This window comes from Acinonyx jubatus, chromosome B2 (assembly GCF_027475565.1).
Source record: "Acinonyx jubatus isolate Ajub_Pintada_27869175 chromosome B2, VMU_Ajub_asm_v1.0, whole genome shotgun sequence".
In the NCBI taxonomy this organism is placed as follows: domain Eukaryota; kingdom Metazoa; phylum Chordata; class Mammalia; order Carnivora; family Felidae; genus Acinonyx; species Acinonyx jubatus.
Window position 1 is genome coordinate 85,481,838 of NC_069385.1, and position 16,647 is coordinate 85,498,484.

Sequence of the window (16,647 nt, forward strand, 5' to 3'; positions counted from 1 at the left end):
ATCCCTCAACTTCAGAGGTAACTCCTATAGCATTCCATTGTTCTTTCAAGGGTAGCCTGAGGTGAAGCACATGAAATTGCTTTACAATCTACAAAGCACCACAGAAATGCAAGTTGTTTATTAGAGTGTAAAAATAGACACTAAAAAGTATTTCCAACAATAATACTGATAAGCCCTTCTGTCAATTCTAATGCCAGGTACAAATTAAGAAACTGCCCCCATGGTTTACTTATTGAAAACTTAATCAGAGGGGCGCCTGGGTGGCTCAGTCGATTAAGTGTCTGACTTCAGCTCAGGTCACGATCTCGCGGTCCGTGAGTTTGAGACCCGCGTCGGGCTCTGGGCTGATGACTCAGAGCCTGGAGCCTGCTTCCGATTCTGTGTCTCCTCTCTCTGCCCCTCCCCCGTTCATGCTCTGTCTCTTTCGGTCTCAAAAATAAATAAACGTTAAAAAAAAAAATTAAAAAAAAAGAAAACAATCAGTGAACCTCACTCTATTTTCATTCCTCTATTAACAGCATTATATCTTATCTGAAACTAATAATTTACGTTGTTTCTTATAAAACATAAAAACCAGCTATTGTGCAAAAAGAGCATGTACTCGATGTTACAGACCGATGACTCTATTCCTTACTCTGCCACATTCCTGATAATATCCCTTCATCTCTATAGACCTTGTCCTTCTCTATAAAATGGAGACAATGCCACTTTCTTGCAAAAGTTTCATGGGGATTAAATGAGATATGTTAACTCTGCTAATTACAAAGGACTTTAGAAATGATTTTATTATGTAACTACACAACTGAAATTAGGAATATGAAATCATGGTGTTAGATTTCACATTTATAATTAATTAGCTATCATAAATAAAATATATATATAAAATCAGTAATATTTGCAAAATGTACTTTGAAATAGGCTTAGAAAAACGTTAAAGTCATTTTGTTTACAGAAATGATTAATCGGCCTGGTGCAAATGGATGCTCAAGTGTTCAGAATGTGTGAATATTTCTTTAATCCCAATTGCTAAAGGATGAGGAAAAGAGCCATCATATACAGAAAAAGTAACATAAAACTTCCTGTTTAATTTCCATAAAGCCAAGGGAAGCCTAAGGTATTAAGAAAATGGTTGTTTTTATAGTACAGTTAGGTGATCTATATATTAAGTATACAGATTAATCTCTAACTAAAAATATTTGGACTGTGAAGTAATTAATGTGATCAGAATGTACAATGTATCCTTAATGTAAAAATAAATATTTCATCATTTCTTCTTTGATCATATTTTTATGTGGGAGAATAAAATATACATGTATCAGCAAAATATTTGTGACTGAATTGTTCTGTATCATGAAACAAGTAGGCTATTATATTCCTTTTTACATTTTTCTTGATGACTCAAGATACCCTTGAAAATGTCTTCTTAAAACCAGCTTACTTTATACTTTAAAAATTATTTAGTACAAGCATCCTAACTTCCTAAGATTCTTTTTTCAGTTTATATTCTTCTTAGCCAAATCATCTAGAAAATAACTAAGTTTAAATATGCATTAGGGTCACCCTGGATGATGGGGTTTTGGAAAAGCACAGAAAATTTTGTATTACTTTAAGTAGGCTAAAGGATATTGAGAAATAAAAAGCTATTTGAGATAGTTAACACTGCTCATGAGCTTAATTTTTCCTAGTTTTGAAAGTATATACACTTAGATTTTTGACACTACACGAAGCTTCAGGGTTTGGAAACACTTCCAAAACACCATGATGCTCAATGACATCCTTATTCTTTATCTCTGCACTGACCTGATGTTGCAGGACTCAGAAGTCAATAAATTAAAATTCCTGAGAGTTTTGAAAAACAAGATAAAACCACACACACATACTCACACACACACACCTTTGTGCCTTAGAATAATGTTTATGGTCTTCAGGAAATGCAGATAGACTGTATTTATTATCTGTATTAAATGACAGTAACAATGTATCTAAAGAAAAGTCTAAGGTCATTGATTGAGGTTAAGGCAAAAAGATGCCTACATATAATAGTTTAGAGAGGAATAAATTTCATGTGTAAATATGGTTTGAAGCCTAACGACTGAGAAATATCTTTCGTAGAACCTAAGTATATAATAGTAAAGTACCCTGGATAGCAAAGCACAAAATTAACAATCTTAGGGAAACTATTTTCTTTCTTCCAACACAATGATTCTTCATAAATAATAATTTTGGAAGTGCTGCACACAAGAGGGAAATATTTTACTGCAACTTTCCAACTGACCAGGCTTCCACATTGACACTGAGTATTCCATTCACGTGGGAGAACAGGTTGTCACGTGCAAAGCCTCGGAATAACCAGCCAGGAAACCCTGTGGAAAAAATCGGGGTTTATATGTTTTCATTGTTTGGGGACTGGATGTTAACCACAGGTTTAAGAAATTGTAGTGCTGGGCAAGTTCACAGCAGAGACATTACAAGAAAGCACTCTAGATGTAAATATATTTGAAAAAGGAAAATGTTAGTTTTTATCCAGACCTCACACCCAGGCAACACTAATAAAACAATATTAGTTTGCAATAATAATTCTGGAATGTCAACTTCTATCTGCCCCTACATCCCAAAGACATGGAAATAAAAAAATATGGAGACACATTATCATGATTTTAGTGATATAAATAACAATAATAATAGCCAAATGATGATAAAGGTGAATTCTAAGGGTATACAGAACAAAATGGAAGCACTTATGGGGGACTGATATTGCGTATCATTTAAAAATATGTAATAAGCTATAAAATAGTAGAAAATAAATATACTCTTAGCAAACATTTTTGGTAATATAAACATGTTTTAAACCCAGAGCGCTATCAAAGAAAGTTACTGTAAAAATTAGGGTTTTTCCCTTTCTTTCTTTTTTATTTGCTTGTTTTTATGTTGGCTACTCAAACAATTTATAGATATATTAAAAGACTTTTCTTTTTAAGTTGGATATTCCTTTGTTGGCAGTGGGAAATCATTAGACATAGAAATTTGGAGAACATTTTATGCTTCAACAGTATTCTAGAGAAAAATGTTAAGTATCCATATTCATAAACCTTCAAATTATAGCCACAGGAAAGCAGCACAAGGTCACTGTCTAAATCTCTGCCACAGTACAAAAGTGGTCAAGCTATATAAAGCTTTCAACCATACTCCAATTCCGTATGATGGAAGATAAATCAGGAAAGAAAAAGCACAAAAGGAAGGAGCAATATTCACAATGGATTTAGATCACGTCTACACTTATTTTTATAAAGCAAACTAAGTTAAAATTGGTCAAAGATTAACCTACTGACTCAAGAAAGGACTTCTCTTCCAGAGTTTCTAAATATTAAAGGGTTGGATAAACGAGTCTAAAATTTTGTTTCCAAAATAGCTTCATTTTAGATAACATTTTCATAACAGAAGTTGTTACTTTAAAAAGACTTAAAGGGCCCAACATAGTTTCTTGGCTGGGTCACAGATGCTCTCCTGAGAAGAACGGGGTGGCCTTCTATTCAGGAATGCAAGGCAATCCCATGTCCCATGCGCCTGGCTGTTTCAATCCACAATTTCCACAATTACCCAGCTGCACTGAACTACTCCCAAGTGCACTTCAGAGGGAATATATTTAGGAATACAATGTTTCTCCAGTGTTTTTGAAATCTTTTAGCTTAAAGCAATAGTATCTACAGAGGTCTTTGTGAGGGATATGCAGTAAATCAACTTAGATATTCTACAATCTAACTCTGAATTACTCCAGAACATCACACAACCATGCACCTGGAATACACTACATTTCTATACAGTCCCTTTCCCCTCACTGCCTCCACAATTCCTTCCATACATTGTCCCTGAACATACGACTATAGAGATCATGGTGATGATGTCACTCACAAGGATCATGCTCTGATGATGATTATCTTTTCTGTGAAACTACACAAAAGAAACTTCTCTCTGGTGTCACTATCAGGAAAAATTAGTGTGCACTTAACTGGTTTATTTTTATGTAATGGAAGCTGAAGTTTTGTAACTGATGTCACTTTTCTCGAAGCATGTATGTTAGAATGTTTATGGTTAAATCTGCAGCCGAATATTCTACCCTTATTTTTCCTCACCAATCTTTTCTACACATTTTTAACTTATTTCATGTGGCTCTATTTTTACATTTTGGTAGGTACCTTAAGTCACTTTTGGTATTAGGGTAGACTTTAAAGCAGGAATTGAAATAAAATTAAATGAATATGCACAAAACATATTTTAATATATTTATTATAACTGTTTTCATTAAATACAGAATTTTCCACCCAATAATCTCAAAATACCTTTGCTTCAATGAGAAACAATGTAACTAAAATACAACTGATGTACAGGTGTTAGTTTATCCACAGCTTGAACAGCAGAATTCAGAAAATAGGACATTATCTCAGCAAATTACCAATTTGGAAATCTTGCAAAGAATGGAAAGCAAGTGAAAAAAAAAAGGCTTCTCATCTAGCAAATAAATCAATAAGTAAATAACATCACAAATCTGAGTTCCTAGACTTTATTCCTCCAAAAACCCACTAATTTTACAGTCACAATCTTAAGAGTTTCTCTGTTATTCAACTCCACAGGACCACTGAAGATGCATATTGTCCACAAGGAAAAGCACACTGACAGTAGTAAGAATTCACAAGGAAAGGGGCAGGGTAATCAAAAAAAGGGACAAGGGAAAAAAAATCAAACAAATTGGTGAAGGGTATACATGCCCTCAATGCTGTGATACCTGAGTAGCACGATGAACATAGCTATACTAAGGGGCAACCTAATAACAATATCCATTATGTTAACGGACCAAAAAAAATTACTTTATGGCATATAAACTTTAAAGAAAACAGGATGAAATATCCTTTTCAGTTTTCCTGGTTTATTTAAAACAAAAAATGATAGATTAATATACAATACTGATCAAAAAGATTTTAATTAAAATAATGTAAACAAGTAACATCAATAACAACAAGCTGGTTGGCAAACGTTTTGCATATAGGAAAACTCAGCTATTGAGAATGAGTTTTCACCATTCCAAAATTAAATCATTACTCATAAAAGCAACAAAAACAGACATGTATTAACTATTTATCAAATACTGCTTTAGTGTTATGGTGTATTAAAGTAAGGTTTCAATACATAATAAATATTAATTCTTATTTTCTCCCTTTGAATGTTCTATTTCTTGACATTTTGTGAATGAAGTACAAAAAATGGGAAATACAGAGTTAATTGTTCTTTGTAAAAATTCCTACACACAGAGTGGTTTAAATGTCTTCTAAATATTCTTAATCAAAATTAATGCTTTTTTAAGTAAGAGCAAAGCCAACAAAACTTGTCTAGGGGATGATAGTGTAACTGAATTAAACTGTGAATTTATAACTATTTGGTGAAAAAAATTGAAATTGAATACCACTATTTGCACTGATATTTAAAATTTTCAGTGACATTAAATCTGAAAATTTACATTATTCTTTGAACTCTTTTATGAAAAAGATCAAATTGTTACTTCAACACTGTTAATTAAGAATAATGATTTTTCACATGTATTTTCTGATACAAATTTTATAAATCTGTAACAAATCTTTCCTAAGTAAGACATAGTGATATCATTTACAAAGATAGTAAATATTGTTGGGGTGCCTGGATGACTCAGTTGGTTAAGTGTCCAGCTCTTGAGTTTGGCTCAGGTCATGATCTCACAGTTCATAAGTTTGAGCCTGCATAGGGCTCTGTGCTTGGGATTCTCTCTCTTCCTCTCTCTGCCTCTCCCTGCTTGCACTCTATCTCAAAAATTAACATTTTTTAAAAAGATAGTAAATATCTTTAAATATTTTCTCCTAATAAATATGAGTACATTTAATATTGATCAAATAATTCCAATGATTTTACCAACTCAAGATCATTATACTGCATCTGATTTCCATATATATCAACCCAAATTTTAGACTGTCTTACTGATCACAGGAAAAATGAACCGAAGAAAAGGATGAAAACCATGAGAAATATCAAATTATTAGTGTGATTATAATATCTCCAATATTAAGAAAACAAATTATAGTTTATCCTAATCTTTCCCACAATATAAAGGCATATTTATTTTATATATACTTTAACTCAAATTAAACACTCATCTCCATTTGAAAAAGGAAAGAGCCAGTCAATTGGCATCCCCTAAACTCAACCTCACTTTCTATATGGTAAGACTGTAAGTAGCGTTTAGTTTTAGGTATAAAATTCTTATTATTGATGTTTGAAATATATTTTATTGATGTTTATAGATATTTCAATAGATTTAGAAAACTGTTGCAACTGTATTCTAATGACTAAAAATTCATTTTTCAAATGAGAAACTATATTACACCAGCCTGGCTATTTGCATTTTTTACTGTTGAAAAGGATAAAAACAATGAAAAGACAACGTCTTGCTAGACTTTATAATTTCATGTATTACTAAGAATTTTTATAGTTCCATTTGTTTTCCAAAGTGATACACTAATAGTTTTGATGACAAAAAATTACACACATGCACACACACACTCCAGATCTTTGGGCCTACTATAATCTTTGTTCGGTGTAATTATCATGCATCATATTTTAGGTCAAACATCTAGATGTGCACTTAGTTCACAGGCATGAAAACTGTACACATTTCAATTTAGCTTTATAAACCATCCTAGGCAAATGTGGAGAGTAAAGATGGTATGTCCAAGACTCTGTACAGCAAACTCAAAAGGGACAGCTTCAAGCTAAAACTCCACAGACAGATATCCTTCTCTTCAGTATAAACCATAGGTTTCTTACCAACACTCTAAAAGTCTCTCAGATTAAATATTTTGGAGGCTCTTATTCTGTGCTCATTTTTTCCATTACCTTCTTGTCTTCAATGAATAGCTCTGATTACAATAAAATTTCATAGACTAAAAGAAGCCTTACATAGAAATCTCAATAACTAAATGCTTGATCTAGAGCAAGACTAGTCTCTGAAGTCAGGGAATCACAACATATTTGTCAAGGAAGCCTAATGTCAGAAAAAAATCTAGTCTCGGTTAAGCTATTCTGAACAGAACCAACCCTAGCTAAGCCCTTCAGGTACAGATGAAATAATGTGCGTCCCTATAAAGTACAGTCCCCTATTCATCTGAATATGAAAGCACTCTATGTTGTATCTGAATTGTCTGTCATTTCTAGTCTCTTTACTCATATCAGTGTATCTAATCATTTATATACCTTTTGGAAAGTCAGGATTGGGTGGATTTTTCAGTATAATGTGGAATAACATGAAAATTTCAAATGATAACGAAGTGTTCTTAAGCAAGAACATTTTGAAGTGAGTTTTGGGTTTATTTACTAACCACTGAAGCAAAATGGCTTACCTTCATGTAGGGCAAAACTTTTTCTACCACAGGATGTGGTAGAAAGCATTTTTTTTAATGATCTTTAAGGCAAACTTTATAACCTGAGTTATGTGAACCCTTTTATATGATCCACAATTAGTTTAGGGGATCCGTATACTCTTTAAAATATAAATAAAATTTTCTGTGCAGTAAGTATATTTCTGTGAGAGTCCACTGCTTCCTTTATTTCTCTGATGGGCCCATGATCGCTCTCCAAATTACTAACAAATGGTTAAAATGTCTGGATGAAGGGGTGACTCAGACTGGGGACACTTCTATATTGCCTTGGTGCTTTACCTTTAGTTCGCAGAATTATCTTCTCTTGCAGGTCCTCAGCCTCAGCAGTATGCTTTCATTAAGAACCCTATTTAAGCTAGACACTTAGGAAATCAAGAAACCATACTCAAAGAAAATGAAGTTTATGATTACATGCAGAGAGCAAAGAAATTCATCTCAGAAAGCACTTTTATGAGCTTTCAGGACGTTAATGAATCATATATTTGAAAAGACTTTCATATCAATAGACAAAGGAAATACTATATACAGATGTGCTAATATCTCTTTCCTGATGAGTGTCTTAAACAACTTTGAAGACATTGACTAAAAAAGAAAATATAGAAAAAAAACTTTGTGTAATCTAAATAAACTATTAGAAAACATAATCTCGGAATTAAAGTGAAACTTCAAAGTGGATAAAACAATCGTTCCAATTTGGACTTGCTTAGAAGTTAAGAATAAGCTTCAAGGGCTAAGCATTCTTTAAAGATGGTAAAACAAACAAACAAACAAACAAACATTGCAAGGCTAACAGTTTCTTGTTACCACATAGAAGTTCAAAAGCTATTAATAAGTCTAAAATATCTGACAGATATTATACTATTGAAAATATGTTTGTTAGAGCCCACAACTGTTACAACCAATATCCCCGCATTACTGAAGTCAGCTTTGCAATTTGTTCAATACTTACAGTTTGTCAGAATAAGAAATTTATCCTCCTGGTCTTTAAAACCCACAGCTCACATAAAACCTTCCTTGAAACTAGGAAGGTTTACAGAAACTAGGCATTTAAATTTTTTGGTTGTGTTTCTGCAATGAATTGACCAACTCATTATATGACAATTACCTTCTTAAAGACAAAAGATGGCCTACTTGAAGCTGGCTATCCAAAATCTAAACCCATTTCACTAGCCTCCCATTTATTGGTGTGAAGCTGAATAGAGTAATAATCTTTTTGATTATTAATATTACTATAGATAATTAGTAATTCTTCACTGGTTTCTATATTTTTATAATTGAACATGCCACTTTCTAATCTTCATGGCCTTAGAAAATTGAGAAGAAGAAATATTTATTTCATTTATTTTTGACTCTCCTCCCAGTCACCTTGTTACCTCCTAATTGGATCTGGCTTTCCCTGGAGGCCACCTCAGTGGGAAGATGGCATCTTGAAGGGGCCTGCTGTGCTCAGTCTGTCTCAGTGTCACCATCAAGGCCTCTCTGTCTCTGGGGCTGCTTTGATTTGCCCTCTGTTAAGACATGCTCTCAGAGGCCACAGGTCACAGAGTGACTGCAGGCACAGGAAGGAGTAGGGACCCCAGAAACCAACCCTCCCCCTGACATGCTCCCACCATGTCCCATCCCCTCATTGCTACATGGTTGCTGTTGTGATTGAAGTTTGTATATTAAAGGGTTTTTATAATATGTTTTTGATTGATCTAAAAATAAAAAGCATTTCATCTAGGGAAAAAATTGTCTAAAAGGTATAAAAATTGCCTGCTTTGGACATTTCTCTAGGTCGCAGTCTCATTATTGGGTCTCAGGCACATGTAATTAAACTTTATTTTTTGTTTTATTTTTTCTCCTGTTAATCTGTCTCATGTCACTTTAATTATTGGATAAGCTAGAAGAATTATGAATGGTAAAGAAATTTTTTTTCTCCACAACACTCCAGAATTACTCGGAATATATACTTGCTCTTCACAGAGATTAATTTTGTCTTTGTTTTCCAAATGACTTCCATCACTTTTCTAACATAATATTCCTAAGGGCCATTCACAGACAATGCTTCCAAATGAAAGTATCTCCTTCTCCTGAAGAGCTTTTTAACCATGGGTTAATAACGAAGAGTATCACAAAGTTTGAAGAGAACTGAGTGGGCAACCTTCTGTATGATAATCACTTCACTAATGAAGTTATTGCCCTCATACATATATTTGTAGAAACTATAAGCGCAAATAAACTGGTTCCCCAGAGCTAGATAGAGAAATCAATCACATTATTTTCCTCTCATCTCTCAGATGCAAATGTATGGGAGCATGAACCATCACTGCTTCAGTCTTCCTCTCAAATTAGTGGATGTCTGTCATTAAGAAGACACAGTAAGTATGACCATGAACATGAAATTCATGATCTTTATCAAGTAGCAACAACAGCCACTCTGCAAGTACATGCCTCAGTTTACGATAAAATCCTCTATCCTCTAGAAAGAACAGGTTTAATTTGTCACGAATGTTAACTAGAATTTGATAGACAGCAATATGATTCATACTTTTGCAAGCAGAAGGTGCCTGGTTGCTTCTTTTCCATTTGCCTCTGATCTCTTGGATTTTAAGCTTGTCCTCAGCACAAAGTGGACCTCCTGAAAGTCATCTGCTGGGAAGAGCATGCAGGCGCTTTCCTTAGCTGCTCTCAGCAGTACTTGCTGTACCTGAGAGGGAGCAGAGGAGTAGCCAGGAGAGCTCTTGTCCCTGGCAGGCTTTCAGAGAGCCCCAGTGCCTCTGCATCCAGGACCTTATCCTGCTGCTGCATAACTCGAGATGCCTCTTTCCTCTCTCCACCACCACCCCCACCAAAGGACTACAGTCTAACAGCAAGTGCCCTCAGGACACTTCAAACCTGCCCAATGCCAATTTGGCAAAATAGTAACAATGAAGCCAACAGATTTACCAGTTTAATTTAAAAGGGTCATAATCTCCCTTCCGAAAAGCCTCAGCTGCTAAAACACTGAAAAGAAAAAAAAAAGCTCTATTCCCTCCCTGTATTAAGAAAAATGTATACTTTTAAAAATTTAGTAACAATGTCTTTTTATACACAGAAATCATCATCAGACGATCCTGAGGACCTGAAAAACATTGTTTTTCTCCCACCAATAACAGTAGTCTTTTTTCAAACTGGCAGAATGGAAACAAGGGCCAGGAGGGGTTAGTTAACTCTGTCGCCCCAAGGTCACACATCCAAATCTCTGACCCAAAAGACTGTATTTTCCTTTCCTTCTTTCTCTCTGGGCTTTCTTTCCCTTTATCTGGACAGTTCTCCTTTTAGTCCACAGCTTAATGTCACAGAAACACTGGCAATTCCATGCTGTGCTCTAAAATTCAGGACTGTCGACGAAGAGAAACCAGGCCTTGGCAGCCTTTGTCTAAACACTTCAAAATAACAATCTATACAGAAACTGGTATCTTTCTATTTTTAAGAAGATTAAGTTCTGAAGCTTTCTAATTTTAGTGAAATTAAGTAAACAGGAAAAACAACTGCCTTTAGGCAATCAGAAATGGAAAATATATACTTTCTGAATGAACTGTATATTATATACATATAAAGTTGAAAGTTATATATATATCAAGTTGAAAGTTAAATATTAAATTTAGGTAATTTAATGTACACTTCAGATAGTCATTTAAAACATGAAACATGAAAATAACTTCATATAATGCAACTCGATGATCACCATTGTATTCTAAAATGATGACACATTTGTGTAACTGCCGTGTTAAAAGTAAACTATTCCTTATTCTATATTTATAAAATCTACATGAAGCATTTTAATATCTTACTCTTGGGATAATTAAACAATATATTCCATTAATTTTACATTTATGTATAAGATTAATATAGCTTAGTTTACCTGTTCCTGAGTGCAACGTATGAAGTAGTAGAAACTGCAGAAACCCAGCAAACATAACAGCAGCATAGGAGTGGTTAAATAAATGCTACTGGCATCAAATCACTAAATTCTAGCTAGCAAAAGCAGCAAATCCACAACACAATAAAAAATCCACAAAAAATGCAAAAGACATTTTAAATAAAATTCCCTATGGTCCTTGCATTCTAAATCAAAACCAAAAAAAGCCTGCAGTGTCCAACATTATACAACGGTGACACTAAACAAGGCCATAAGTGCTGCTGTCATCAAAACAGATCTCTGCAGTGTACAGATTCTCATTGATTACCGCATTAATCTATAGTGTTCTCTGCTATACGAAAGAGGTTTCCACTGTAGCAAACACCAAAGCTCTGGTAGGTCCATAATTAACCATTTCCTGAAACAATGCACAGAAGATGTTACCTTCCTGTAGGCAGAGACACGAAATGAAACAAAATGCTGTGGTCCCTTAAAACTAGCACAGGAGAAAAGACTCGGGCATATGCTTGAAGAGCTCCTCCTATTATCCCCCCAGTGACATTGCACTGAGATATTCATGGACTAAGATAACAAAGTCAAGCCTTGCTGGCTTGTGGGCCACAGAAAACTCACCTGAAATGATCTGGTCCCATTATCAATCACTGGCAATGGTTCTGCCACGCTCTGTGTAACAGATCATTTCCCCTGCAGTTTCCCTGAGATCTTACTCAGTCCAATGACAACAACTGGCACCAGGAGGCATAAACCAGTACAGGAGTGATTATTGAGAACACAGACAAAAGTGTTCCTGTATATCCAGCCTAGAGCTAATAGTGGCTCAACTCCAGGGGGCAAAAGACAACTCCAAATAGGCTTTGTCGGCGGGGGGGGGGGACGGGGGCTCGTATTATATTCAACGCTTTAAAAGATGTAGGTTTTTGATCCCTGTAGATTCACAACTCATAGTCTTTGTCACAACTTACAGATATTTCTCACTGAGACAGAATCATTATCCTCTGTTAGGTCACTACACTCACTTTATCATCCCCATATCATGTATTACAGAACTGAAAACTAGAGGCAGACTGCTTCTAGTTTGTTTTAAAAATTTAATGATCAAACGATAATAGAAGAATTAAGAACCATCTTTCATTTATTTAAACTAAACTCACTGTGTTAAATGAAAATATATATACTTGTAAAAAATAATTGATAAAAAAAAGTTAACACTGAACCATGGATCATCTCACTATCACCATATCAACTGCCAAATATCAGTCTCACACAAATCAGCAAATGAGAATGTTTTCTTCCCCTGAAGAGAACATGACTTTAGCCTCTATTTAGAATCTTTGGTTTTTCTTTATCTCAAACTTGCAACTGGCTTAAGTTAAAGACTGGCCAAATTGTTGCTGAGAAAAGAGAAAGGGAAATAAATATTATTTGAATGATTGTTACGTGCCAAATATTGTGCTGTGTTAATTTTACTTACTACATGGAATTCTCGTAGGTATATGGCAAAATCAATATTACTTACCCTTTATTGCTGATGAAGCTCAGAAAAGCTAATTAACTTGCCCAAGGTCACATGGTTTTTAAGGAGGAAAGTTGGAATTTGGACTTGACTTTGTCTGACTTGAAAGTCCATGCAAAAGCTTTTCAATACAACATGGTATATATGAGCCACTGTAATTATTTTGACAGATTACCTCAAAGTTAAAAGTGCCAGTGACTTGGTGTGGAAAACCACAGTGATGCAGGAGGGGCCTACAATCATCTACCTCTATTTTCTACATCTGGAGTCAGACAGATCTGCTGGCCCAGCAAGCACACTGAAGAGAACATATGGAAGGAGAGTCAAACTTTCAACACCCAATTTACCAATTTCCTCTAGGTATAAGTGGTACTATATAATTCTATTTCACTGAAATGTAAAAATCTATGATCTTATAGACCTATGTACGCTAAGTCAACTGAATTAAAATATTTTAATTCACTGCATGTGAATTTCTTTGTTGTACTTTCTTTGAGGTATTTCTTTGTTGTATTTTCTCCTATTTCTTTTTTTTTCTGAGTTATTAACTCGTAAAAATGTACTTCAAATTATAAAGTTGTTTTGAATGCTACTGGTCTAATATTTTTCTCTTATTCCATGTCATGAATTGATACTAATTTGGTATAATTATCTTTGATTCCCTAAAGTGCCTCCATAAGAAGAAATTTATCAAATGGTAACAAATTGTATTTCTAACAAAAGATACTTGGAAAACCAAATAAGGTCTCCGAAATGATGTACATAGCTTTCATAATTACAGAGTCAAAATACAGAATCAATGTGAGAAGGGGCTGATGACTTTATTTTAAAATACCCTTCCACTTATTTCTGAGTACCACATACTTGGATATTCTATGATAGAAACAAGTGTCAGTCACTGAGGACACTGTCCACAAATAAGTAGAAAAAAATCCTTCCATTTCATCTTGTCAATTCAGAAATTTATATTAACAATATTTACTTATTTAAAGCACTTCTGTCACTCTGTCCATTTTGAACCACCATATCCCACCTTGGGGTTATATATTTCATACCCTCCCACTCGGCTGATTCCACAGCCTTTCAAAGACCAGCAGACTGATTTCCCTAGAGAGAGAACACATAAAACCTAACATCAATTGTAATTTTGAGCCAGCTTCACATACACCATTTGACCTTGTGATACCATGGCCCACGTCAAGGCTTGTGTGTTTGTGGAAGGGTTTCAGCTCTTTTCAAGAACCCAGGATCCATTGTTTTGAAAAAGTGACTCAAACTTCCTATATTTGCATTGAACTATCCACTAATGGTGAATTTAATTTGTTAAACATTTCTCACTCTCTGTATTAGCATGAGGTAGCAAAGCATGGAATACACTGACCACCAAACAAAACTCACACACAATTAAACAGCTTGCTATTCTTCTTCCTTATTTTCAGAGAATACTGACATTCTCATCTTTACATCTTTTTGGGGTTGGCTATTACACCAAAAAATAAATCACAAATGTGATTCATCATCTTACAATCTTTAGGGCTATGTTGCAAATATAATCATTGCTTTTCAGAGAAAAATAATGAAGATAAAGTTGGTATCTAGAAACTTTGCTTTGTTGAGAAAATGGAACAAAATCACTCTACACCTGACACACACAGAATGGGAATATTTATACTGAAAATATAGATACAGAGGGTGTGTTAAATATGTTTGTGTCCAATTCTTAAATATAATGAATTCCCATGCCCCAAACTCATTGTTGCTTACCAGCACCTGTTCCTCCGGCCTCGACTGTTCCCTCTTCGGAATCAACAGACCTCACTTCTTCCCACCCTTCTGAAGAGATGGGTATCCCAGGTGCACACATGACAGCAACTTGTAAAGAAATTCAGCCTGGGGATTTTCAGATGTGCTTTTAAACAAATTCAAGGTATTATCTAAGAAGAGCATAAAGTGCCTCCACCACTCTGCTTACATCATTGAACATCAGCAACAACCCATGGGTCAGGAGCAGCAGAAAATGGAAACTGAAAGAAAATATTGGTGTAAGAAAATCGCTTTGTATGACTGACGTAGGTCATTGCAGGCACTGTGCAGCTATGCAAAGGACTGCTTGGATAAAATACTGTACCCAAGCCTCAGTGGGCCTGGTGATGTGGAGACTGGTAGCATTTACTGAGGAGAAGCATATTGGCATCTCTGTTGGGTTTTAACCAGATCCACAGGATTCAGGAAATAAGCTCTCTGCCAGATGACACTATGCTCCTAGCCATTCCTTCTGTTTACTTATCTTCCAAATTGCTCTAACTAGTGGCCTTTCTCCTGCTGGGAGCTTATTTGTGGAGAGGGCTAAATAAAGGATTTTTATGACAACAAAATGGCCATTGGCCCATAGGATGATTTCTTAAAACATAACTCTTCTGCTTTTGTTTAGTACTATTCAAATCAATTAAATGTGAGTTTCTTATTATTATATCTTTGATTTCTGAAGAAAAAATTTTGTTTCTTCTGAAGAAATATTTGAAATTAGGCTATCTTTGTACGTATGCACATTTTCTTTATATAGTATTTTCCTCCCATTTACATAAACTATTAAAGGTAGATTCTCTCTTCCTATTGTGGTATTTTCCAAGCAGAGGCAAACACTTTTAAATATAATATATGTATGTATGTGTATATATATATATATATATATACACATACATACATACATACACACACACACACACACACACACACACACGGGTTTATATGGGGTTTTTTATATGGGTTTTTTTTCCCTACTATATGGGACCTGGTACACTTCCAGACTATGAAGAACTATATCTTCTTTTAGATGGAATGCATACTCCTACTTTATGGGGGAGCAGGGGAAGGAACCGTATTTTTCCTCTATCGTAACACAGTCTTTTCATTAACACAAACAGGTCTATGTATTTTACTTTTAGCATATTACTCTTCAAGTAATCATTACTTTTTTAAATTTTAATACAGAGAATGCTGTAAATAGTAAAAATAAGGTATATAAATGTATTTCACATTTCCTAAAGCATATTCATGTACTTCAAAACAAATCTGAGAAGTGACCATAACACTCTTAAGAGAATCAACCATCTATAGAAACAAGCATGGAAGTACATACCAAGACTGACTTGTCTAGAAACTAAATTCCTAAATCACAATGTAAGGCTTCTACTTCACCAAATTTTTTTATTTCCAAGTTAAATTTCAGTACTAATAGAAAAGCCAGAAAGTACAGATTACAATCAAGTGACAATACTATTAACGTTGAAATAGGAATCACATAAAATATCCTGGAAAATATGGGTTTTTCTTTTCCTCTACAGTCCTAGTAACTGATGGAAAAAAAATCTGATTTCAAACCACAAATCTCTTACAAGTGCACTTTGAAGTAATAATCAATACTGTATTGAAGATCTAAGTTCTATATAATACATGTTAAGGAGAGTGGAACTGAAATACAATACGGTAAATACATATTATTTCCTAACTCTCCTCAAATACTTACAAACATTGAAAAACATCTGTACTCAACTATAGCTGACTGTATGTAATTTCTCAGCTGGTCACAATCATACCTTATAAAAAACAAGATATATCTCCACATAGACAAATATATCAAGTAATTTAAAAAATGAGAATATCTAGATCATAAACTCTTCATGGGATATTCATAAAGCATCTGATTTTCTGTAGGACTACAGACTTAAGACTGTCCAGGTAAAAATAACATGTTGTTACCATATTGAACAGCT

At 34.4% G+C, this 16,647-nt stretch overlaps 1 protein-coding gene across 48 annotated transcripts in view; it reads right to left on the reverse strand.

Moving 5' to 3' along the window:
* The window catches only part of RIMS1 (regulating synaptic membrane exocytosis 1), a 486,916-nt gene that overhangs the window by 183,377 nt on the left and 286,892 nt on the right, over positions 1-16,647 (reverse strand). For 7 of the 48 annotated variants that reach the window (XM_027057461.2, XM_027057456.2, XM_027057460.2 and 4 more), the window contains exon 2: positions 2,276-2,363. The exons of the other annotated variants lie outside the window; for them this stretch is intronic. In XM_027057461.2, the coding sequence (XP_026913262.1) occupies positions 2,276-2,306 (31 nt within the window). In that variant the 5' untranslated portion in view covers positions 2,307-2,363. The remainder of the gene's footprint in view (positions 1-2,275; positions 2,364-16,647) is intronic. 48 annotated transcript variants of the gene reach the window in all.